The following is a 27,128-nucleotide window of genomic DNA, read 5'->3' as shown; positions in this document are numbered from 1 at the left end:
AATAGATAAAAAGAACTGAGGATATAGCTCAGAGGTAGAGCACCTCAGGGTTCAGTCTCTAATGCTATTAAATCACTTAACCATTCAATTGATCAATGATAAAAGGATTAAAAGAATGAAAACCTAAAAGCTGATATTCTCTTCAAATGCAAAATATAATGGTATGAACAACTTCCTATCAATAACATGATTTTTGGACATAATTTATAATAAGTTACATGGAACATACATAATTTAAAGGATTAAAATTTGGGGTCAGTTGTATTTTTAACACATTTAGAACCATTACTTAATTCTCTAATAATTATCCATGAAAATCCTATTAATGTAAAAATATATTGCTGATAAAATGAAATCTGAAAGGAGAATAAGGGGACTTCCTTTAGAAATAAGTCTTATATGACTGTCTTTATTTTATTTATTATTACCTTTACACAACTGACTGATATCCTCAGGCAGAGTTAAATCAGCACATCTCAGAGAAGATGAAAACAGACTGGCAGGTTTAATAAACGGGGTGTACAATGGTGACACTTCACTGAACACTTTATCCTTCATTAATTCATCTGGGGTTGGCCTTGAGAAACACAATTTAAAATACAGAGCATGAGTGAAAGTCATAAAAAATTTCCTAGGAATATGGCACATATTCAAAGAGATACTCAAGTCTTAAATGTCTCATTAGCACAGAAAATAACAGAAGTCTTTGCAGAATCTAGTATATTTTTAAATAACAATCAAATAAACATAAATCCTTCATTTTTAAGGTTTTGATGTACTTTCTATACCTCATGATCTAATTTTTAAACTTTTAGCCTGATTAGCCTGAACCTGCTTTACTGAATATCTTAATTAAATAAATATGTAAAATAATACCTTTTAAATATGCTTTCTACCTTTATAGGTTCATGTAGCATTTTATCCCGCAAACTATGCTTTTAACACCATTTCTGTCTTGATAAATTGTTTTTTAAAAATAAATTATACACATTATTTTGAAATATTGTAGGATGAGTTTAGAAAAAGCTATAAGTCTTTGACATCTTCAAATGAAAATGAATTAACCAAATTTCCAAGAAATCATTTTATATTAGCAATTATTAGCTTACCTCAACATTTATCCAAGCTCATTAATATAATACATACTTCCAATAAAGTATGTTCTCATTTCCCTCATATTATGATTGGGTCTAGCAATATCAACAATTCAAAGAGATTTTTTACTTGAAGGCTATGAAATGAACTAGTAACTTCTTTTGGTATATGTCATGATTTAACTTTAATAATTTTTTCTTTTATTAATAAAAAATTAAAGCCTTATATCACTTGCATTCATGATACTAATGTTAATCATGTACATGCCCTATATATTTAAATATCTATATGTAATTTATTAGTATTATAATAAGAGAAAAAATCAGATGCTTATATGTTTAGGATCAGTATATTTTTAAAGTATTAACAATATCAACCTCGTAGAAGGATGGAAAGTGAGGCACTTCTTTAAAAGATTTGTCACATTTTCAGGAAGTTCCTGGTAAAGAAAGACAGAAAATAATAATTTGTAATGATCCATTTCAGAAATATATTTTACTCAAATGTTAGCTTCTCCAGAAGGTCTTAATTAAGTCTTTATATGTACTTTATATAAATTTATTTTAATATATCACTCTCTGAAATAAAGAGAAATAACAGTTTTAGAATAATTTGCTACTGGGTCTCAACTATGCAAAACAACTTTTCATTAACAGATTGCTATGATTTAACTGTATTCCCTCCAAAATTCAGGTATTGAACCTTAATGGAAAAGTTAATAGCATTAAGAGGGTTGGACCTTTAAGAGATAATTAAGTCACAAGGGCTCCTCTTCTTGGGGTTGGGATAAAGGTCTTTATATAAGAGGCTTCACCTAGCATTCGCCTAGCTTGCCCTTGTGAGGATCCACCACTCTTCCCTTCTATAGATGCAGACCTCACTAGAGAACTAAGTCTGATAGCACCCTGATCTTGTGCTTTCTAGCCTCCAAAATAGTGATAAAATAAATTTTTGTTCTTTATAAATTATCCAATCTCTCATATTCTGCTAAATAAGTACAAACAGAATAAAACACTGATTAATGACAAACCTTTATGATGTCCAGACAACCATGCTCTTCAGCCAGAACTATTACAGTGTCATCTACACAGTCTATAAAAAAGAAAACACTATATGAAGAAATTCTGCTTTAAAAAATCTATCAGACAAGCTAGGCATGGTGGCACATGCCTGTAATCTAGAAACTGAGGCGGCTGCAGCAAGAAGATCACAAGTTCAAGGCCTGCCTGTCTCAAAAAAAAAAAAAAAAAAGGACTGGGGATGTAGTTCACTGCTTCTGGGTTCAATCTCCAGTACTTAAATAAATAAGACTAATCAGACAACAAATATTTTAAGTCACATAGTAACAGTTTTGGCACTTGGGAATTCTAAAAAAAATATGACTTTGTTAATTTTCCTTATATATTTTGATAAAAAAATACCTCAAATACTAAATATTAATTAATCATAGGTACAGAAAGATAGCAATTAAGTAGAGATAAAGCTGTTATTTAAGAAAGGTAAAAATAAGACTGTTATTTAATAACAGTCTTTTAATAAGACTGTTTTTCATGATTTTAGACTAATTTCTTTTTTATTATATATAATCTAGAGAATATACACATTTCTATGGGGATTTAAAGTATAAGCTTAGTCTGTAAACCACATTTAGTAATCTCTAATATTTCTTCATAGCTATATTATCAATTTTTGTAAAAAATTTTGTGGCGAATCTGATAAAATTTCATGTAATTTTATTTATACTTCATTATCAAGATTTATTATCACTTTTCTATAACTATTCTTATTTGTAAACTCTTAAGTTGAATACAATCTGTTGCTTTTACATAAAATGTTTTATCAATATTCTTCTCTCCTTTATTAACATCCATATTTAATTTATTCAATTCTTAAGTAGATTATAAAAAATTTTTGTTAATATGAATTTCAAATACATAAAAAATATGAGCATGTTATAAGGAAAACTAAACTTTCTTCCTGAGTTGTTATTGATACATTAGTCAAACCAAAAGACAATCTAAAAGTTAAAAAACATTGTCTGAAGTTAAATTGCTACAGAGAGGTATAATTTTATATTCACATAGTTTGCTTTTGTAAGTTAGCTTATTTGGCTATATCATGAAATTCCTTAATGACCTCTGTTATAACATTTCAGAAGGCATTTCTTAAGCTCTCCTGTTAATGCTTAGCTCTGATCATTAAAAACTTGGAGAAGTGAGACATTTTACTATTTCAAAAGAACACATCTTCAATGTGCATGATTTGTACATTGTTCATGATGTATAAGTTACTAAAGATTATATTTACAGTGGAAAAGTAATCAATTGCATGACACTTACCCAAAGTAAGCAAAAATTTTAGTCTTTCAGAAATATCCAAGCTTTGAAATAATTTCCTTCCCTAAATAAAATGAGCAAAGAAATTCTTGTTATTTATATCTTTTCTTCCAGGGAAGTAATTTCCACATCTGAAACTGATTTTATCAGGTACTGCCATTTATCTCCAGAGGTTTTATGGATTTGTAGTCATCTCCATTAAAGGACAATTACTGGCAAAATGACATTTTAAAAAGTGTTGCTTAATATTTAATAAACATTTCATGTGTCTAGGGATCAGTACATTCTAGTTTGATCTTAAGCATTGTTCCATTTGAGTCCCATATGTACTTGGCTATCTAGAGGTATTCCATGACAAGAAGTATTATTTTATTAAGAGATCAAGATACCCCTGGGGAAAGATCTGCATTAGCCTTTCACCTACCTATATAATTCTTACTTATGTATCATGATTCAGCTAGTTTATTGTCTCTACTGAGAAACATCCCCTAACAATCCTTCCTTCCATAGTAACTTCAGACAGCCACCTTGATGTTCCCATAGCACCTGGCACATTTTTAAAAGATGCACATATTATATTTTAATTGTTTCCTTATTAGTTTGCCTCTGGATTTTTCTGGGAATGGCATCTTGACTAATATACTTCCAAAAATTATGTGTTGAATAACAATCGACTCTTCCATTACCAAATGGCTACATAACTTGAGTACATTACTTCACCACATTAAGCTTGCCTTTTTACATTGGTAAAATTGGAATATTAATTGTACATACCCTATAGGTAGTGATGAGGGTTATATAAAGTATAAAATATTTCATTAATGTTAGTTATTATATTTCACTTTCATTAGAAATTAAACTTGTATTATCTTTTAAATAGATTCACAAGTAGAAGACAAGAAGATAACAGCCTTTCTGTAGACTCTGCTTTTTTAATAAAGAGAAAAAAATGTTCCTGAACACTTGAGATCAGAACTATAGATAAAGAGAGCCTTTAAAAACTAAATGAAAGAAGCCAGGCACAGTGGAACATGCCTGTAATCCCAGAGGCTAGGGAGGCTGAGACAGGAGGAGCGTGAGTTCAAAGCCAGCTAAGGCAACATATTGAGGCATTTAGCAACATATTGAGGCATTTAGCAACTCAGTAAAACCCCGTCTCTAAATAAAATATATTTTTAAAAAGAGCTGGATATGTGGCTCAGTAGTTAAGCACCCCTAGATTCAATCCCCAGTTTAAAAAAAAAAAAAAAAAAACACTGAATGAAAGAGTTTGATGAGGCAGAAGATTTAAGCATATATTATATATTTAGTCTGCCATCCTTAAGCTGAATACCTAAACTTTGAGTACCACTTAAAGTTCCATAAAGGCCTGCAGTAGAATTAAACTTAATTTTAAATCACACAGCTCTCAGTATTTACCTTCAAAGTTTATAGGTTTTAATCTAATTATGAGCTCTCGAATGATGTGTCTTATTTATCCCTTGTTATTGTTGTCATAAGTGTCAAACGCACAGTAAATACTCATTGATATTTGTTGAATTGAATGACTCATAGAAAATGTACCCAGATCACTAGTGAAGACTTTATATATCTGGGATGCTAGCAAAAAGGAAAAGCTGTATACTTTATATTTATACTTATTATGTGCACTTCACATCCACATTCCCAAAATTTTTCATTTCAGCTGTGATTTTAAACAAAAATAATATTTACTATCATCTGCATACCAATGAAAAGTTGGATGGTTAGACAAAAACATAAAATCTGGCATATTCCTTTAGAAAATGCAATGCTAACATGTAAGCCATCATGTTATGAATATATTAACATCATTATTTTAAAAATAAAACACTAATGAATGGTTTTCTATGCCATACTAATAAATGCTAATATTATTTATGAAAGTGGAATCCAAGCCTTGAGAAGTGAGGTGATGACCTGATATACTTTGGATCTTCAATGACCCCAAAGGCCCATATGTTAAAGGTTTGGCACTTTTAGGTGGTGACAGAAACTTTAAAAGGTGAAGCGTACTGGAAGTTCTCAGGTTGTTGGAGGCATAACCTTGAAGGGGATAGTGACACCTCAGTCCCTGCTCTTTCTTTTCCTCTCATTTTTGCTTCCTGGTCATGAGGGGAGATTTGCTTCACCACGCATTTTCACAATGACATGCTGTCTTGCCACAGGCCCAGCAACAGGGCCATTCAATTGTGACTCAAAATATGAGCCAAAATAACTCTTTTCTCTTTGCAAACTGATTATCTCAGGTATTTGTTACAGTAACAGTTGACTAACATATTACCCAAAGTCACACAGTTCCACTTTGCAACATCAGACTACAAATACAGTTTGAACTCCAAAAACTTATCTCTTAACTTTTATATAATACATGTGCTATTGAATTATTTTGAATGTTTTGTTTTGCTGTTTTTGTTTTTGTACTGCTGATTAAGCCCAGAGGCTTTACCATTGAGCTGCATCCAAGTCCTTTTTATATATTTTTTTTTAATTTGAGAGAGGGTATCACTAAGTAGTTAAGGCAAGCCTTGAACTTGTGATACCCCCTCACACCCTGTCTGCTTCCCAAGTCACTGAGATTACAGGTATGTTACAAAGAATTTTTAAAGAAATTTTTTCTTAAACACACAAAATGAAATAATAATATCAACCAAATTCTTAGAAATGGAAATTGTTCAATGAGTTATTTTCTTTTCAAAATATCTGGAAAATCCCTTGGTAGAAACAAATGAACAATCCAGATTTCTGCCCCCAGATGCTATGGTAGAAGAAGGAGAGGAGAGAAGGCAGAGTATCTAACACTGGCAGATAATTTGAGGACAGATTACCACATTATTAGTTGTTCCTCAAAATTCATTCTCATATATATTTTTTAAATTTAGATATTCTGCTGAAGATGACATTTCCTAACCTCTCTTCTACCTACATGTAGCCACTAGTGAAAAGTAAACAGGATTTTTATTTAAAACTATTAGATCATATTCTTAAAGGCAGTAATACTAAACTCACTCACTCTTCCTTATCCCCTTTAGCTAGAAAAAAAATGATTAAGGGGAAAAAAAAGCAACTCTGAAAACCAGATATTGAAAATGGTGATGAAACCATCATTCTTGCCTGCCCAGGCTTCTACATGATATGGTGGAACAGAGCCTATGTGCTCTGAACATAAGTAAGAAAAAATCTACATTCTTTAAGTTATTGTATTTTAATTCTTTTGTTTATAATAACAGCTTAAGCCTTTAATAAATACAGAAGGTGTCTGGAGAAGGCTTCCTAAAAATCCAACAAACAAATTGAATTTATAGGAAATAAAAGAGAACAGGAGGAAAAAACACCAGAGGGCAGAGAAACCATGAACACATAAAAAGCATAATTAATTTTAGTGCAATATTTCTGAAGCTTGGTAAAGGTGTAATTATTTTACACTTTTCTCTAAATTTAATCCATTTCTACAGCAAAACAATAATAAACACATGATTTAGTTTAACATTTGTTTATACATACCACACAAAGCTCAAATAAAATGATTCCAAGAGACCATACATCTGATTTGGGGCCAGAAGGCAATGGTTTTTCACTTGGCACATAATCAGTGGTTTTGAAAATTCCTTGTGCAATTACTTCAGGTGCCAAGTATGATGGATACCTATAATGATATATTAAAATCATGAATAATTACTATGAACTATAATGAGGAAAAAAGCAGAGTACATTTTTCTATCAATGTCACAAGAACTAGATAAAAGCCCCATGCATTAAAATTAACAACTGTAGCTAAGAATTCTAAATTCAATATACAATGTCTAAGAATCAATTGTACCTATATGAGTTTCTAATGGTTTTAAACCACCATATCTCTCTCCAGCATTGGTAGCTTTCCTGTTTTTAACACACTGCCTTTCTTGCAGTCCTCTAGGTTTCTTCTCTTAATAGTGAATTATTATTTTATCATTTTAACTTTGAAGTCAGTATATATTATTTTGAGTAATAGGAATGTCAAAGCTATAAAAATATATAAATTGAAAAGGAATCTAAATTGAAAAGAAAGACTTTCTCTGTACCTGCCCCCCCATACGGCAGAACACCATACTACTTTTTTTCACTTAAAATATATTTGAGATCATTCTCTACTTTGTGTACAACCAGAGATATGAAAAATTGTGCTCTATATGTGTAATATGAATTGTAATGCATTCTGTTGCCACATATAACAAATTTTAAAAATTAAAAATAAAAAAACAAAGCAAATAAAGAAAACTGAAAAAAATAACTATAGAGTTCCTTCATTCTTTTTGAAAATTGCTGATAATGTCATTGTATTGATAAACAACTTGTTTGACTAATAAATTCTTTTGCTACAACAATTTTCAAATGAATACATTATAAATATAAATACTCTACTTATCAGATATATGTATAGATGGCAGTTAAATTCCTAGAAGTATCACTACAAATTCATAACTTACACCACATCATATTGCCTTTTGGGGAGGTTTTATCAATTTATGTTCTCACAAACAATATATAGGGTTCATTCCTTCACACTACCTTCATGATAAATTTTTTTAAAAGTATTTTAGCAAATATTGAGCAAATACAAAAGACTATTAAATATGAATAAGGTATAAAGAATAAAGCTATAATACCAAGGAGCAATTTAAGTGAAGAACAAATTATCACTAAATTCACATTCTGGTTCTCCTGGATTATATTTCCATCCTTATCCCTGAAAAGAAAGAGATATGTGGAATTTCTTTATAGCTTTACCACATGATTATATCCTTAATGTATATTGTTCAGTTGAGCACATTTCTGAATGTTATAGTACTGGAATTAGATTGAGGATATTCTTTCGCTTTGTCAATTACCATTATTTATTTGAAAGAGTAATCTGTATTGCTGCATGTAGTCATACACCATTAATTTTTACTTATATTTTATTAATAAATCATTATTTGTCCATTTAAACATCAATGACATTTAAGATATTTCTTGCATTTTGCATTATGAACAATGCTTCACTTAAAACTGTGTATAGCATATACCTGAAATTTTCCCAAAGGTAAGAAACTAGAATTGAATTTCTAGGCCATAGAATAGATGTTCTTTCAGCTTTTTAAAATTATGTCAAATATTTTTTGCAAAAAGTTATACCAATCTATATACCACCAACAGATATGATGGTCCCTGTTGGTTACTTCTTCATCAACACTTCATATTTATTTGACAGGCATTTTAATGTTTGACAGTCTGCTAGGTGAGATCTATATGTCAATGCACATTCAACTTTTAAATCCTTGAAAATTAGTAAAATTCAGGCATCATATGTTCATATGTTTATTAGCCACTTGAATTTATTATTGTGAGGTGCCTGTCCAAGTTTTCTACTCATTTCCCTAGTAGATTGTTGTACTAGAGTACTCAAGAAAACCCTCATATCTCTTATGTTTACAGATTTACTAGAAGGACTCATGGAACTCAGTATGTAGGTATACTCAGAGCTAAGATTTATTACATGACATAGTAAGGGTATAAAGCTGGATCACAAGAGAAATAGAAGAGATTCTTGGGGAATCTATGTACAGGTTTTCTTTTGCTTTCTACTTCCTATCAGGTATTAAGCAGAGTACACTCTTCCTGGCAACAGCAACAAAAATGTACTAACAATGGCCAGGGAAGTTCATCAAAAACTTACGGCCTGAGGTATTTACTGGGGACTGGTCACACAGGCACTTATTGGTTGTCATGTACAAAAATATAGGACTCCTAGAAGGAAAGCAACTATTCAACATAAACTTCATTATGTAAACAGGTACAGAAAACGATGCTTACAATTAGAGAACCATGGGAATGCTTCTGAAGTCCAAGCTCCCAGGTAAGGACAAACCTTTTAAGCAGGACATAGTTTCTACAGATAAAGTCTTCTGGGATAACCTTTATCTACATAGCTGATTTTTTTTCTTATTGTTTTGAAATGGTTCTTTAAAATTCTAGGTACTAGCTGGGCATGGTGGTGCATTCCTGTAATCCCAGCACCACTAGAGGCTGAGGTAGGAGGATCATGAGTTTAAAGCAAACCTCAGCAAAAGCAAGGTGCTAAGCAACTCAGTGAGACCCTGTCTCTAAATAAAATACAAAATAGGGCTGGGGATGTGGCTCAGTGGTAGAGCGTCCCTGAGTTCAACCCCTGATATCCCCAAAAGCCTCTAAGTACTAAGTTGTTTTTTAGTAATTATGACTTGAAACACTTCCTATCACTAAATAGCTTTTCTTTTAAATTTTCTTTATGGTATCTATTTATGAGTGATAAATTACTAATCATTCAATCAAATTTATCATTTTTTTTTCTTATACATAGTGATTTTGTCAAAATGGTCTCATGTTATTTTTAAAAGTTTGAAAGTTAATTTCATACTTAAGTTTTTTCTACCTAGAATAAAATTTTTATATGAGGTAAGATAAAGGTACAACTTTCATCTTTCCTAAATGGAGAATCAATTGACTTCTATACTATTTATTGATATGTCTCTTTTTTTCCTCAACTGCTCTGCAGTGACAGGTCTACTATTAATAAAACTGCCACATATGGTAGTTTTGATTCTTGGCTTTCTGTTCTGTTCCACTGATCATTGTGCCTAATGCTATTTGATTTGTTTTAACTCTATAACCTTATGTATATTATTACTAAGGTAAGCCCTCTCAAAATACACAAACACACACAACTTTCAATTTCTCTTTAGGTGTTTCTACTATATACATTTTAGAATTATCTTTCCATGTTTTCTTTTACACATAGTTGCAGTTTTTACTGAAAAGAGATCACATATGGAAACAGGTTGGGAAGAACTAGCATCTTTTCAGTAGTGTCCCTAACAATCTAAAACCATGATATGTTCATATTTATTTAGGCCTTCTATAATGTCTTTGAAAAAAGATTTCTGCCAGGCATGGTGGTGCATGCCTAAAATCCCAGCAGCTCGAGAGGCTGAGACAGGAGGATCGAGGGTTCAAAGCCAGTCTCAGCAAAAGCAAGGTGCTAAACAACTCGGTGAGACCCTGCCTCTAAATAAAATACAGTGTTTGAGTGCCCCTGAGTTCAATCCTTAATACCAAAAAAAAAAAAAAAGCTTTCTCTTTTTTTGCACAAAGGAATTAAACATACTTGATTAAATTCTATAAGGTCCTTGTGTGCATATTTTGAATCTCATGTAGTAAGCTATACATGATAAACATGTTAAATATTTTTATGTTTTATATACTATATAATATTCTATAAATATTTAACCTCCTATCTAAATTAAAACAAAACAAAATTCCTTGAAGATACTAGTATATCTTATTCATTTTTATAAACCATTTGTTTGTGTTTGCATGAGAACATTTATTTAAAAAAAAATCACAATGCCAGTTAGGACTGCCTTAGAAAAAAATGATTTAAAAAGCAGACAATAAGAATTAGACAATTGGCAAGTGCTAAATTTGTAAATCACTGCCTAAAAATTTTAATAGCTTCAGAAAGAAATTTAAAAAATGAGAATTCTGCTCTAATTATTATGTATGTGTATGCACTTCATTTATTCAGATTTAGTCTCATGCACACAACATAATATGGATTTTTCAATTCAATTAGATTAGATTATGCAATGCTGCCAACTGTAATCAAAATGTATTTAAGTATATTTAACCTACATATTTACAGTAGGCACTCAAATATTACATCCATATCTCTCTTTTCTATAGACACCTCCTCACACTCACTGCCAGTACTACTTATTTAAATCACTTAAGACAGAGAATATAACTTAAAGTCAATGGGTATAAGTTTTTAAATTCCTCTTCATTTTAATACAATTGATCTTTTAATTTTCTCAAATATTCTTCTATATGCAAATTTTCACAATGGTTTTATACCCTAAAATGATCATATTTTTTTGGGGGGTGGAGTTTGTTTTGTTATCATGAATTGAACCCAGGGATGTTTAACCACCGAACCACATCCCCATCCCTTTTACATTTTGTATACTGAGAAAGGGTCTTAATGGCCTGGTCAAGTTGCTAAGGCTAGCTTTGAATGTGTGATCCTAATGCCTCAGCCTCCTGAGTTACTGGGATTTCAGTTGTGCAACCAGGGCCACACTAATCTTCCTATGAATGTATGAAATCCCTAGAACCAGGTGAAACCTTGTAGAAAAGCACTGGATATGTTGTTATAATATCTATGTTCCAATTTCAGTAATATGCAATTTGAGTTTCTTCATCTGTAAAATAGAAATAATATCTATCACATAAACTGTTGAAAGTATTAGTGACACAAATATACTGTTATACTTTTTATGATGATTTTTACCATATCTAACAGGCAAACTATTCACTTTCATCCCTGTTTCCAGTACATCTAAACAACAACAACAACAAAATGACAGGACAGGTAATGAAAAATCAAGCAAAACTATAGATAAGTTGCTGTATCAAAAACTTCTGATAGAAGCACAGAGATAACCCTTGCTCCAAATATTCTAGTTTCCCTTTTAATCAAAGACAGAATTAATGAAAACAATTAAGCCCTAGGATTGTTCTTAAATATAGATCATCTTCCTTCAATATTCACCTCTTCTTAAAGCACTTTAACACTCAGAAGACAATTCACAGAACTTTGCTGTGTATATGAATGGTGGGGTAAATACATGTGGTTTTCATCATGTTTGCTGTTTTAACAAGGTATTAAGCTACTGCCAACTGAAATGAATGCCCAACTTTTAACTCTTTACAATATTTTGAAACAGATGGTAATATTTTACTTTATTGTTTCTTAATATTTGTCTTTTGAATTAATTGCAAGCTTCTTCTGGTGTAAATATTTTCTTTCCTGCCTTCGCTGTTTGATCACTTTATTTTTCTTGGCTAATGTTGCACATTTTGCTCTTGGATACTTTCTGGTAAGACCCTTTGGGTGCAACACTTCAAAGCAAGCTAGGATAAATGTTAATACAAGACCAATTCTACCTAAGCCTTTTAAATTCAAATGTAGTTCTTCAAAATGCTTGGTATGCTTTTAGAAAAATCACCTCCTTTCTTCTATTCAGCACTAAAACCTAAAGCACCAATAAACAAAGGTTTAAAAATCTTAATTTTTGTATGTTTTTGGAGTTTTATTTTATACAAATTGTGACAATAAGAAGCAGTGGAAATCACATTTACTATATAGCTCTTTGAAATTCATGTCAAAAGACAATTATACCACATGACAAAGAAGCTAGAACTGGATCAAGAATTTATCCTATTTAAAGGGTTTTTTAAAAAGTAGAAATTCTTGACTACTTTACAAATTATAATATTTATACTTATGCAAATAATTGTTTGTTGGCCATAAGATTTTAACTTATGAAACTATAAGATTGTGTATCTATGTACCTTAATAATTAAGTCATCAAAATGGAAAATCTGCCTACTGAACGATGAGCTTCTTAAGGACAGAACCTATTTTAACCTTCTTGTATATACCAAGGCAAGAGACAAAGTGCTCGATAAATGTTTCCTCACTCAATAAAGTCTAAGGTTATTTATTGTCTGTGCCTTAATTAATGAAAATTTTAGGTAAGAAAGAAATATATAAGGATAAAAGTGCCATTTATAAATGAGGATTTTGTTAAACATCACATTATATTTTCAAAAAACGTTTTGCTTCAGAATTATACTCCATAAATGCATATCAGAATTCTCAATATTAATGTAACAGAACTGACTTTAGGAAACTCAAAGAGCAAGACACAAATAAATACTATTAAAAACAACTATAGTACAATTGAAAAAATATGATTTCAGAATCTAGTTTAGATAAAAATATATAAATTTTAGTTTCCTCATTTTGATCATAATTCTGAGGTTGAATATGAAAACTCCTTATTTTAGGAAATACAAACTAAAGTATTTACAAATAAAAAGCCACTGTATGTGCTAGTCAATCTAAAGTATCTATTTAAGTATGGAATGAAATAAACTTCCGTTACTTTCTTTCTTTGAGGGCAATGTACATCTAAAATTCCATATCAGAAGTGATAAAATAAACCTCTTAAACATAGACTTCCAGATATAGAATTTATCCCATTACTTCTGATATCCACAATAATTCTTTTTTGTTTATTTGCTTATATATGACAGTGAAATGCATTACAATTTTTATTACACATATAGAGCACAGTTTTTCATATCCCTGGTGGTATACAAAGTATATTCACACCAATTCGTGTCTTCATACATGTACTTTGGATAATAATGTCCGTTACATTCCACCATCATTTCTAACCCCATGTCCCTCCCTTCCTTTCCCAACCCTTTGCCCTATCTGGAGTTTGTCTATTCCTCTCATGCTCCCCCTCCCTACCCGACTATGAATCAGCCTCCTTATATGAGAGAAAACATTCGGCATTTGGTTTTTTGGGGATTGGCAAACTTCATTTAGCATTATCTTCTCTAACTCCATTTACCTGCAAATGCCATGATTTCATTCTCTTTTATTTATTTTTTATTTTATTTTATTTATTTTCCATTGTGTATAGATGCCACATTTTTTTAATCCATTCATCTATTGAAGGGCATCTAGGTTGGTTCCACAGTTTAGCTATTGTGAATTGTGCTGCTATAAACATTGATGTGGCTGTGTCCCTGTAATATGCTGTTTTTAAGTCCTTTGGGTATAGACCCAGGAGAGGGATAGCTGGGTCAAATTGTGGTTCCATTCCCAATTTTGATATCCACAATAATTCAATTTGAATCTTAATATACAATTAGATTTTAGAAAACAGGGAATTAAATGTAAATAATTAAATTGAAATCAGTGCAAGAGTGATGACTTTCAGACTCTTATGAACACATACTATCTTTTAGAATGTGATCAGTCTTCTTGCCTTAAACTTACTTCTTAATGAAATATAACTAACTAGAAAGCATTATAAGGTAAATAATAATCTATCATTCTTTCTTCCAATTCAATGAAAGATCAACATTAGGGATTTTTGAAACACTGGGAAACTGTCTATTTTTTTTAACAAAGTACCTGGGAAATTAATATGAATTAATAAAGAAAAATTACTTTTATGTAAAAAACAATTATCAAAATAACTAACAAAACGTGCATGTTACCAAAGATTATCATGCCCAAGACAGAACTCAGAAGTAAAATATCCTTACCCTATTGGGAAATCAACATCATCACCATGAGCTGTCATGTGATAAAGTCCAAATTTAGCCAATTTAATATGTCCCTACAATAATAAAGGAAAAGACACTGAAATATTTTAATATAACTGGAAAGGAAAACTATGTGCCTTATGACTACTACAATCATTATATAATCAGACTGCTATTTTATCAAAATATTACCATATAAGATTTTATAAGATACCAAAATTTTATCCAAGACTGTCAAAACTTAGTTTGCTTTACACTTATTATATTTTATGTACACATATCTGTAGACACATAAGTGTATATATATATACAGATACATATACTATATAACTGTATAAGGAATACATATATTTCACAATGTCAAATTAGTTTAACATTTTTGTGTTTATTTATGCTAATCTAGGTTTTTTTAAACAAAGGATAACAGGCAAAAATATTTTCATTTGTTTTGAATACTTGGTTAGAATGTTTTGTAGTAATTTTTCAGAAGAGTTCTATTTTCAGGGAAATACAAATACAGTCATAATGTTAAAATTTAACTCTGATAAGAGATTTAGCTTGGAAAGTTCAGTTCAAAAATCACGAGAGTTCAGTAAGTCTGTTAGGCTCCAATAATTCATATATTTTTTGAGACTAACAATTATCACAAATGTGAGTTCCTTAATAAAAGCTAAATATAAATTGTTTCTTTAGGTTTTTTCATTTTAAATGTTTGTACTTTAAAAAAATAAGTCAACTTTCAATTCATTTATCTTCTTTTTAAGATTTAGAGGCTAAAAAATGCTGTGACCTTTAAAAATAGGTACAATATATTTTATGGTATACAGACATTACTTTATATTTAAAAACAAGTTAGATTGGTTGTAGCAATGTTACCTTTCTGCCATAAGTCTGAAATTAATAAATATCATTTCTATTTTGTGATTTTTAAGACTATATCAAATTTGAGAAAACACTCAAAGAACAATTACATAGAAAATAATTCAACCAAAATTTCCCCAAAGCTGTTTATATGTAATGAGAAAAATGAAATTATGATTATTCCTGAAAATATATCACTTTATTATCAATAATTCTCTTAGGAGGGGTTACTATCTTATCAATTCCCTATAAGATTTCCAAGTTGAGAAGCAAGCAATCCAACAGAAAAGTGAGCTAGGTAATGAATATTGGTAAAAAATAAATAAATAAAAGAAAAATGTAAAGAACGGGAAATTCAATGCAGTTATACTTATGAGAATGATATTCTAAGTAACTGGTCAGAAAAGTTTTCTTAAAACAAAAGCAAATGCAAATTCTGAGGAAAGGAATGTTGAGAAGCCATAAAACAAATCCTTTAGCAGAAAGAATGAAAGAAAAAATAACACATGAAGTCAGAACATTAGTTTGTGAAAAAAAAAAGGAATATCCTGCATGAAAGACACATAGAAACTGAATTTAAAAAATTGTTAAATAATTTAAACATTTAAATAATTTAAAGAGCTTTTTCACAATCATAAATATATCATTTTCATAGTCTTTTCATTATTTATTCTTAGAACATATTCTAACATCATTCTGATTAATTTTAAGGGCCTGATTTCAAAAGCTTTCAATTCCAAGCAACATACAAATATCTATTATAGTATTTGAGAATCACCTTTCGATCCAAGAGGATATTATGAGGAGACAGGGCCCGGTGTACTATGCCATGTTTGTTCATATACTGCAAGCCCTGAAGTACTTCAAATGCTATGCACAAAACCTTTGGATGGCTAAAAAGAAAACAAAAATCCAAACATCAATTATAAAGCATATCTACAATCTGTTTAAAGAATAAGACATAGTGAAAACATTTAAAACATAAAATTTTTTGCACCTTGCCCATTCAAACAGAATTTACATATTTACTAAAATAACCACTTGAACATAATTGATTATAATCAACTCTGATTATAACAAAGTGATCTGACAACACTTTCCTATTGGCTACTCTAATAGCAGGAAAGGACCTTAATTTGGATGGTGTATATTATTTATAGTAGGGTAGAATGATCATTGACAAATTTGGCTTTATCAAATTATCAAGAAAGCTTTAGATGTGTGGCAGATCAGAGTCAAGGATAACCATGTCTTATGCTCAAAACAAAACTCTGTAGCCTCTAAAATATAGGTACAATATATTTTATGGTATACAGACATTAGCATATTTTCCACACTGGTTAATAAGGCAAAATGTCTCTTTTAATTCTTATCTTATCCTCCTTAAGCCATCTGTGCATAGATGTCCACTTTCTTTATATGTTTTGTCTCTCTCACATCGTCCCTCTCTGAAGGTGTATTTGTATATGTGTATGTGGCAGTACTTGGGATTGGATCCAGGGAGTTGAATTTACTAGGCCAGTGCTCTACCAATGAGCTAAATCATTCATGTAGGGAATTAGGAATAATATATAGAAAAGCAAGGAAGACTCTTTCAAATCCAACCTCCCAAACTACTAATGTTAACATTTTGTAGAGATTTCTTTTCTATACATTTTTTTATTTTTACAAATTAAATATCTGCAGTTAACCATTAAAATTTTTAAAAGAGCTATAAATAATAAGGCAGTAGTAGAAATAAAATGGAACAAAAAACAACCCATAAGCAGATGAAGTAAAAGGAAAAGTACAGAAGATTTTAATCCAGATATATCAATAATTATATTAAGTATAAGTTACCTAAAGTCACCAATTAAAAGAAAAAGACTGTTATATAAGATAAGAATTAAGACTATACTCAGTATGTGAGAAATCTGTACTGAAGAAAAAACTTTTGTTATAGTACAAAAATGAAATAAATAATCAGTGATCACATGGGCTCAAGTGGGGGAATAGATAGGAGTAGGAGAAAATTTTGCAAAGTGATGAAATTATTCTATTTTTAATTTTGATGATGGTCATGTGACTTAGTTTATCACTTAACTGGACAAAAAAAAAGGTAAGTTTTAAAGAGACAACTGTGTAAGATCTTTTGGGCTATTATAAGACCTTTGGCTTTTACTCAGAGAGATGGGAAGTGACTGGCACACTGCCATACAATGATTAATATATATTTACTATAGAACCAAGCAGAGGCTAAGAAAAACAAACTTAGGCAACTTGAACACTAATTTTTCAATCATTCTTAATTTTTGAGAAAAATTTTAAAAGGGCATGATTAGGGCATTTTAGAGCATGGCATGTCTGAAAATGTCTCATTCTATTCTTAAACGTGAAAAGAATTATTCCATTGTCTTATGGTATCCTTTATTAGTAGTAAGAAGTCTAATATCAATCTGATTTCAATTTTATAATAGATGTCCTGTGATTCCTCCCTGGAAGCTGAGGATGCTTTTTAAATTTATCCTTAGAGTTATAAAACTTCAATTCAATGTTCTAGGATATAGACACCTTTGTGCTGGTCAACATCAGGTACAACCCTTTAATCTGAAGATTCACATGTTCCATTAACACAGAAATAGTAACAAGAAAAAAACCTGATGTGCTGTCTTTATTTTCTCTTTAAGTTGAAGCTCTATCCACTAACAGATGAAAATTGGAACTATTTTCTAAACTGACTTTTACTATCAAGGAGGATGGTCTTTAGCTCTATTATTTAATTAAAGGGTTTATTTATTTGTGTATATGGTATGAGAGAAAGAGAAAGATATCTACAGAAATCTCTTTTTGCCTCTTGTGCCCCCCTCACCCCCACCACTGACTTTACTATTCTCCAGGTGTTTCTTTTCAGTAGATAGTGTTCTTTGGTTGTGGATATATTATTCTTTTGAGTCTCTCTAAGGAGAATTAGAATTCTTTTAGTTGTGGATACATAGAGTGTTATCTTCATTTCCTATGTGGTAATTCCAATGAGTCCTTCCTGCTCCCATCCTAAGGCTGTTTCTCTCAAACTCATTTTCTCCCCTTAAATGTCTGATAATCCAATCCTTGATTGTCAGTCATATTTTGAAGATAAGTAATAAACTTCATATTTCCCATGGTGTATGTAAAAAAAGGATAAATGTTATTATTTATATATTATTTATAGTGACATAAACTATTTTTCTTTATCAAATAGTTTCTTCCATGTGAAGGTGATATTAGTCAGTCTTGGGCAAAGAGAAAATGTGTGAAAACAAGTACAATTTGGGATAACTGAGTTTTCACAAACATCTTCAAAAATAAACCAACTGATTCCATATTAAAAAATTAAATCAAAGTGGGTCAGAGACCTAAAGGTAAGAGCTAAAACTATAAAAATTACAGAAGAAAACAGAGAAAATCTTGATGACTTTAGATATGGCAAAGAATTCTTTGATAAGAGTAACAAAAAAAAAATAAATTGAATTTCATTAATTAAAAACTTTTTTTGTTTCAATGGATACCATCAAGAAAATGAAATAGTTACCAAATGGGAGAAGACCTTTACCATATGTCTCACAGGGATTGCTATCTGTAATTTTTAAGCAACTTTTATATTCAATAATTAAAAGACAACTCCATTAAAAAATGGGTCAATTCCATTCTTTTGCACTTGGCTCTCCTGTTGTCCAGCACTATTTGCTGAGAAGACTTGAGAAAGATCCCCACTGAATGTTCTTGGCATCCTGTAAAAAATCAGTTGACCATAGATGTATGAATTCATTTCTTACCTCTCTTGATTATATTCCATTAATCCATTTCTCGATCTTTCTGCTGGCTCTACAGTCTTGATTGCCTTTACTTTCTGCAAAGTCTGAGTCCTCTTACCTTGACTCTATGTGTGTGTCCCTCTCACAACACACACACACACACACACACACACACACACACACACACACACTCTATATCTATCTATCTATCTATCTATCTATCTATCTATCATCTATCTATCTTCAGTCTTAAAAATTGATGACATATTCAGTTGTGACACTAGAGGTCCTCAGCTGCATACTACTTCAAAATAGAGCTCTTTCTCATAAAATTAAAATCAAACCTTTTTTTCCCCCCATTAAACCAGTTTTGAAACTGCTGAATAAAGAAGATGGAACATTCTATTTTCCATATTGTGCTTTTACTGATTGTAAAACAGACATTATAACATGCATGTCAAAAAGCACCATCACGTTTAAAATGAGCTTATGAACATATATACAAAAAATGTTTTAAATTCATATATTAAAAAAGCTGAAGCTCATGGCATATCTTTTCTTAGCTATTACTTGAGTCTACTTGTGAATTACAGTTAATGGACTAAGTACTCATCAGTTTAAATCAGAGATAAGATAAATTTGTTTTTCTACCCTTTGTTACCCTTAGGATTTAATTTTAAATTTTATTTTAAAATATAAGTTGGGTATGATGGCGCATACCTGTAATCCCAGACCTTAATTTTGAGTCTCGCCTCGGAAACTTAGTGAAACTTTTTCTTAAAATAAAAAGAGTTGGGTATATGGCTCATTGGTAGAGTACATCTGGGTTCAATCACCAGTACTGTAAGTAGAAAAACAAAAACAAGGGGCTGGGGTTGTGATTCAGAGGAAGAATGTTTGCCTAGCATGCGTGAGGCACTGGGTTTGATCCTCAGCACCACATAAAAATAAAATGAACATATTGTGTCCACCTACAATTAACTAACTAAATGAATAAATGTTTAAAAATAAATAAAATAGAAAATAAGAAAAATAAAATTAAAAATTCATCTTATTTTATATAAGAAAAGGAGTAACAAGTATTTATGGAATTTGTTTACTTGTTTTAAAGCTGCATTTTTTAATACTGTCAAAACTTGATCTTGAAATTTTTTCTTAAATAGATAATGCAATTAAAATACAAAAGTAAGGTAATAATATCACATCTAGTATTTGAAAATATGTTACAGTTTAATTCAACATGGACACTAAAAGATTTAGGATTAAAGGAATGGGAGTCGCACAATTTTAAAAAATATATTGGCAGAGAACAATAAGGCTTTGTCCAACAAGTCCCAATTTACAATCTTGTTAATAAAAAAACCATTCAGTAACTTAGAAAACTTATGATATAGCTCTAGTAAAAGAAAATATTCTATTCCTTTTGAGATGTTCAGTTACTATTATTACTTCAGAGATTGTGACCATAGTATATATATATTGTCACCACTGTCCCTAATGAATGAACATAAGAATCCCTGGTGATTTAAATTTACCAATATGATCCAAAGGTAGCTTTCAAAATAACACAATTATTTCTAATATAGCAAGGTGACATTTTAATATACTTTGTTTGTATTTGAACACATCAACCGGGTGGCTACTAGCTGCATGTTAACTTCATTTTTAGTCCACATAGATATGAAGAGGAAGAACCAATCTCCACAATAAAGAAGCCTAAGTATAGTTAGAAATTTATGAACTGATAATTTCAATGCAAGCAATATGGTTAATGGTTGAGAATTATTTATCCTTTCCTTTGTCTTTGGAGGAAAACAAAATGTGAAAATTTATTTATTACATCAGTGAGATCAAAACAGACCTAAAAAATAAAAAATATTGGTAAAGTTAAGAGAAAAACAGAAGGAACAGCAAAAACAATTGAAACAATTTGCTCATATCTGTATTTTAAATATGGTTTTCTGAATTTTCAAATCTATTAGATTAGGACAAATCTAAATATATTTTATTTAGCCCTTTCCAGATTCATTTTAAAGAAAATTTACTAAAATACTTTTTACCTATCATTTAAAAAGCACTTAGGCTAGGGTGGAGTTGTGGCTCAGCGGTAGAACACTCGCCTAGCATGTGTGAGGCATTGGGTTTGATTCTTATCACTACATAAAAATAAACAATTAAAATAAAGGTCCACTGACAACTAAAAAAACATTAAAAAAAGCACTTAGGATAATATCATGGGTTTAATATCTCTATGAATTGGTTGACCTTACATGCTCATAGTAAAAGGTTTTCACCAAACCCTAGACAATATTGCAAAATATGAATAGTTTATCACAATGATACATTGTTCAATCTACATGTAAGACATCCAGATTTTTAATTACAATCTCCTATACTTGTCTGTTCCTCACTCCTAAGGACCTGTTCTTTAATCATATCAAGACTTGGAGGCCCCTGTTCTCTAAGGCTTCTGTTTCCTCAATTATCCCCATTAAGACATCCTCCATTATCCTAGAACTAGCCTGAAATTTCAATAATTTTTTAAAGATCCTAATGCTTCTTTATCCTTGATAAAATTATAATCTCTTCCCTTTATTCTGATAACACATACTTACTTGCAAGGCCTATTAATTATAAGGTCATTATTTCTGTGTAGGTTTCTCTCCCACTGGACCTTGAGGAAAAAACTATTTTATTCAAGTATGCCTACGCCTATCACAGAATATTTACTGTAAAAATTCGTATCAAACGTGTTAAATAGTGTATAAAATACCACATAATAAGATAGTATAGAAACTAAATTCTTCACCACTAATGAAATAACAGCTCAAAAAAATCTGTTATAACAGCAATCAATCAATAATGCTAACTTCATTTATATGTGAGATTACATAATCCTTCAATCAATAAACAAACTGTTTAAGTTCACACAAAAGCTATATGCAGGAAGTACTCACCTGCTTAAAATACATCTTTCTTAGTCTTTTATTTACTGGAGGAATCAGGAGTAAATCAGGGTATACTGGGTAGCAGGGTAATCTTGTTAATATCTGGCTAAAGCCATAAATTAGACTAAGTTGTTCCCAATGGCCTCAAACCATCAGTTCCTTTAGGTTATTTGCAAAAAAAGATGTTATTCAGATTGCAAGAAATAGATGCCAAGAAAGAGAATGGAGAGGTCAGGATTGCTGGAATATATTTGGAAGTTGTTCATGTATAGGTAGGTGGTAACTAAAAGCACACATGCTATTTCCTCACATCCATGATCCATCACATTTCTAAGGGCCACTCCACAAGCAAAAAACACCCATACTGTCAGCAAACCAAGGGAGGAAACACACTTATAAACTGTATGAGTTCAAGATGTTCTTTCAATTTATAAAACCTGATCACTCCCACAGATATTTTCCTTTTGGTGTAAAACTTTCCTTTCTTGGTTGTATAGGCCCAAAGTATAATGTTAGGAGAAAGGAAACAGATGAAATATGGTTAGCTACCGTGTGATTTAAGAAATAGGGAAAATAAAATGCTAATGATTAATGTTGAGATAATATTATAAGCATATAATTCTATGTTTTCTTTCAATATACTGGTACCAAAAAAGTAAATTTACTTTATAATTTCAAAACCAAAGAGTTCAATAATATATAACTTTTAAAGATTCACTGGTGTATGATTCCAGAATTTGAGGACAAGATGTTTTTAAATTAAGAGCTGATATTTTTAAGACTTTAAATCTGACACTTATCACATAATATATCTTAATATTTTGTTAAAATTATCACAGTATTTTAAAAAGCACATTTTTAAAGGAAAGAGAATAACAGTTTTCACAATTGAAAAAAGAAAACAATTCATTTCACTATGAGGCACAAATGTTTTAGTTTCAAAGGACATTCATCTAACGCAAATTTAAGAGTTGTATTGATTACTACTACCTAAAGATTACTTTGTAGCAAGTACAAATAATAATCCATCAGTCTCTAAACTATGAGACTGGGCACATTTCACAACTCAGCTTTTACTCTGAAATAATCAAAGTTGAGCATTGTTGATTCTGGAATGTAACTAATTCTCAGTGGGAAGCAATAAACTGAGAAATCAGCATTCCAACTTTAATACTAGATAACTTTCCTTCTCCGCAGAAAATTAATTTGATAAGATCAAAACACATGTGGAAAACATAGTCTAGTGGTTTGAGGTTCAAACTTAATGCCAGGAGGATCTGTCATTGATTTGCTATGCTCAAAGAATGTTCCAACTCACCCTGCCTCAGTTTGCAAATTTATAAAGTGAGAAATATAACACCGAACTGGAGTTAAATGAAGATTAATGAGCTATTGATCCTGTACAGAATCCTGATCATCTAAAAAACAAAGCAAAATAAAAATTCCAACCCTCCCCACTAAAACAACCCAAGGTCTTTAAAAAACTATCAATAATATTTTGTTACATTATATGTATATACTCTATAATTTAATAAAAAATGTAAACTGGGCTCATCACCTATTCTTCTGACATAATAAAATCAAGTCAGTTTCCTAATTTCTTTGTGAGAATTAATCATCATTTGACAAGTAGGTTTGAAGTATCCCCAAATTAGCAGAGTACTTATGTCCTATAAATATTTTCTTTTCCCATGCAATTTTATTGTCCTGGATCAGACACACCAAAATTTCTTCTCTCATTATGGTCACTAATAATGACAGGGTAGTAAGTCCAACTTCCCACATGTCAGAGCATTGACATGTTTTAAGACTGAAATATGTCTCTAATGTTAAAGAACAGATTATTATATACCTTTAGTCAAATCTGTATCCTAACTTATTCAAAAGCTTTTTGATGTTGTTAACTAAAATTATAATTCGACATTGCTTAACAAAGGGATAGCTAGGTGCAGTGACGCACCTGTAATCCCAGCAACTCCAGAGGCTAAGGCTGGAAGTTCTCAAAGCCAGTTCAAAGCCAATCTCAGCAAAAGCAAGGCCCTAAGCAACTTAGTGAGATCCTATCTCTAAATAAAATATAAAATAGGGCTGGAGATGTGGCTCAGTGGTTGAGTGCCCCTAAATTCAATCCCTGGTACACCCCTCTGAAAGAAAAAAACGAACAAACAAACAAACAAACAAAAAAACCAAAGGGGATCCATTCTTATAAATGTTTCATTAGTTGAGTTCATCATTATGTTAACATCACAGAGTGCATTTATACAAAGTAAGGTGTCTGTAATGTTAGTAGGTGATACAAGCTTATGGGACCACCTTCATATATTTTGCTGTGTGACAAAAAAAGAATTTGATAGTATTGTATAGATATCAATTTGAGACATATTCATATTTGAAGACCAATATTTTAGAGTTTTAGACATTTTATCACCTTGCTTATCTGAAAAAAAAAAGAACAGTAAAGGACCTGAATTGTATGCAGTGTCTATTACTATGTCTGCAAGCCAGTACAGTGCAACCAAAAGTGGGCCAAACTGAAATGTTCAGTTAAATAGGGATTAGTGTGTCTGAAGGAATTATGACTAGTATGATTAATGAAAATACTATATTTGCACTGTACATTGTATTTATCAGGAGTTGAGGTGATACAGTGATCATACTTTGATCAAAGAATTAAAAAATACCCAAATCTTGTTATTAGCTACTTCTACTTGACTCAGTAAGCTTCTTATGATACACGCATAGAAAGACAGAACAATGCAAAACACCACTTTAATAACCAGAGCTTCACCTCAAATCTAAGGTAGAAGTCAAGTGAATTCTCTACACAAATAGTAACTTTTTCCTAAGTCAGCTCAGCTTAAAAGATTTCTAGTTCTATCCATGAACTAGATTTTCATGCCTCAATGCTGTGAGGCAAGGAAGATCATACCCGTTCTAGCAAGCATCTTAAAAGAGTAAGAAAAAAGCTTTTACTCATAACTCCACAGTGACTCGAGAATACTGTTTAAAAGGACAATTTGATGTGAGAATACTGTTTTAAAGGATAATTATCTCTTATCAATTCACATAAAACTGAAGGACAGTTATCTCTTATCAATTCACATAAAATTACAATATTAATGGATACAGGTTCTCAATTTTAGGTTTCACTTGTATTTTTTAAATTATGCAATGCTTTCTATCATTTACTTATCCCAGAACCTATAAAGAGTCTAAGTTAGCTCAGCTATTTTAAAACAGTTCTTAAGTTATGTAAATCAGTACTTCATATGGTTTTACAAAGAGCACATTGATTTATGGGTTCTTTACCACTTCAAGAATTTAAGAATATTTAACTAAGCAATGGTAAATAATCACCTTAAAGGCTTGTCAAAATACATATATCTGGTTCCACTTCTTGATACAGTAGGTCTAGGATGAGTTTTTTTTTTTAAATGTGTATTTCTAAAAAGTTCCCAGGTGATAATGATGAACTACACTCTGCAAACCACTATCCTATAGGTAGACTACAACTGACTCTGCCTCACTTTCAGATACACAAAACAGTGTGTAGTATAAAACAAAGAAAATGACTTTAGATTTGAGCAGAATAGGTTTAAATTCAGGGCTATCTTTTTCTAGTTGTAACCTAGCTTCTAAATTTTCTTCTTCTTCTCTTTTCTTTTCTGTGCTGAGGTTTGAACCCAGGACTTCAACATGCCAGGTAAACACTCTACCACTGAGGAATAATTCCAGACCTCTTGGCTCTTTTTTTTTTTCCCCCCCTTGGCTACTAGGGAGTAAATCCAGGAGCACTCAACCACTGAGCCACATCTCTCCAGCTCTATTTTGTATTTTATTTAGAGGCAGGGTCTCACTGAGTTGCCTGCCCTCCCCCCCCCTGCCATTGGTGAGGCTGGCTTTGAACTCACGATCCTCCTGCCTCAGCCTCCTGGGATTACAGGCTTGCACCACAGAGCGTGGCTCTTGGCTCATTTTTAGAATGAGGTAATAGAGCCAGCCATAGTAGCACAAGCCTGTAATACAAGCTACTGTGGAAGCTAAGGCTGGAGGATCCCAAGTTCCAGGGCAGCCTTGATAATTTAATGAGACCCTATTTCAAAAATAAAATAGGAGCTACAGACATAGTTCAGTGTAGAGTGCCCATGGTACCACCAGAAAGACAGAGAGAAAGCAAAGAGAGAGAAAAAAAAAAGAATAAGGTAACAGCCATCACAGCCATGTGATGAGGTTTAAATATAACACGTTGACAGAGCATAAAGTAGATACTCAATAAATGTTGAATTCCTTCTGTGATATGGTCCCTCACTATACCTTTTTCTCCAAAGGATAATCTTATAAAAATAAGTCATCAATTTAATTTATGTTGTTACTGATAACAAAATGTTTTCAACTAAAAATATCTAGGCTCACTTAGGTCTTACAATTTTTGGTTTTCCAACAAAATGTATAAGCTCCTAAAATTACTTTTTAAACTTTTTTTTTGTACTAGGAATTGCTTTACCACTGAATGATACCCCTAGTCATTTTTATTTTTTTTTAATTTAAAACAGCATTTCACTAAATTGCTGAGGCTGGCCTTGAACTTGTTATCCTCCTGCCTCAACCTTCCAAGTCACTGAATTAAGATGTGTACCACCACACCCAGCTAAAATCACTGTTTATTTAACTTATTACTAGATCTATAACTGACACTGTATGTAGCAAAGATATGACAGAATATAATCAAAGTAATCAATCATGGTTAAATATCACATAAATGTTTGAATTTTAAATCTCCAATTGGTTCAACTAACTCAAACCAACTATTTCCTATTAAATGATTTAATATTTCTACCCACCTGTAGTCAAAGGTTATTACACATTTGCAATTATGTTTTTATCGTCATTATAATTTTTATTTAGTCCTTCAC

The 27,128-nt window shown here is 31.2% G+C and overlaps 1 protein-coding gene across 3 annotated transcripts in view; it reads right to left on the bottom strand.

The window, feature by feature from the left end:
* Nucleotides 1–27,128, bottom strand: part of TBCK (TBC1 domain containing kinase) — a 231,332-nt gene that overhangs the window by 169,044 nt on the left and 35,160 nt on the right. For all 3 annotated transcript variants that reach the window (XM_081303185.1, XM_081303183.1, XM_081303184.1), the window contains exons 4-10: nucleotides 16,276–16,390; nucleotides 14,637–14,710; nucleotides 6,954–7,095; nucleotides 3,435–3,495; nucleotides 2,126–2,187; nucleotides 1,473–1,534; nucleotides 429–577 (exon numbers count right to left, since the gene is read on the bottom strand). In XM_081303185.1, the coding sequence (XP_081159311.1) occupies nucleotides 429–577; nucleotides 1,473–1,534; nucleotides 2,126–2,187; nucleotides 3,435–3,495; nucleotides 6,954–7,095; nucleotides 14,637–14,710; nucleotides 16,276–16,390 (665 nt within the window). The remainder of the gene's footprint in view (nucleotides 1–428; nucleotides 578–1,472; nucleotides 1,535–2,125; nucleotides 2,188–3,434; nucleotides 3,496–6,953; nucleotides 7,096–14,636; nucleotides 14,711–16,275; nucleotides 16,391–27,128) is intronic.

Source organism: Spermophilus citellus, assembly GCF_964194105.1.
Source record: "Spermophilus citellus genome assembly, chromosome: 8".
Classification (NCBI taxonomy): Eukaryota; Metazoa; Chordata; class Mammalia; order Rodentia; family Sciuridae; genus Spermophilus; species Spermophilus citellus.
The sequence above is the reverse complement of the archived record's forward strand: the minus strand, read 5'-3'. Positions and strand labels throughout refer to the sequence as shown.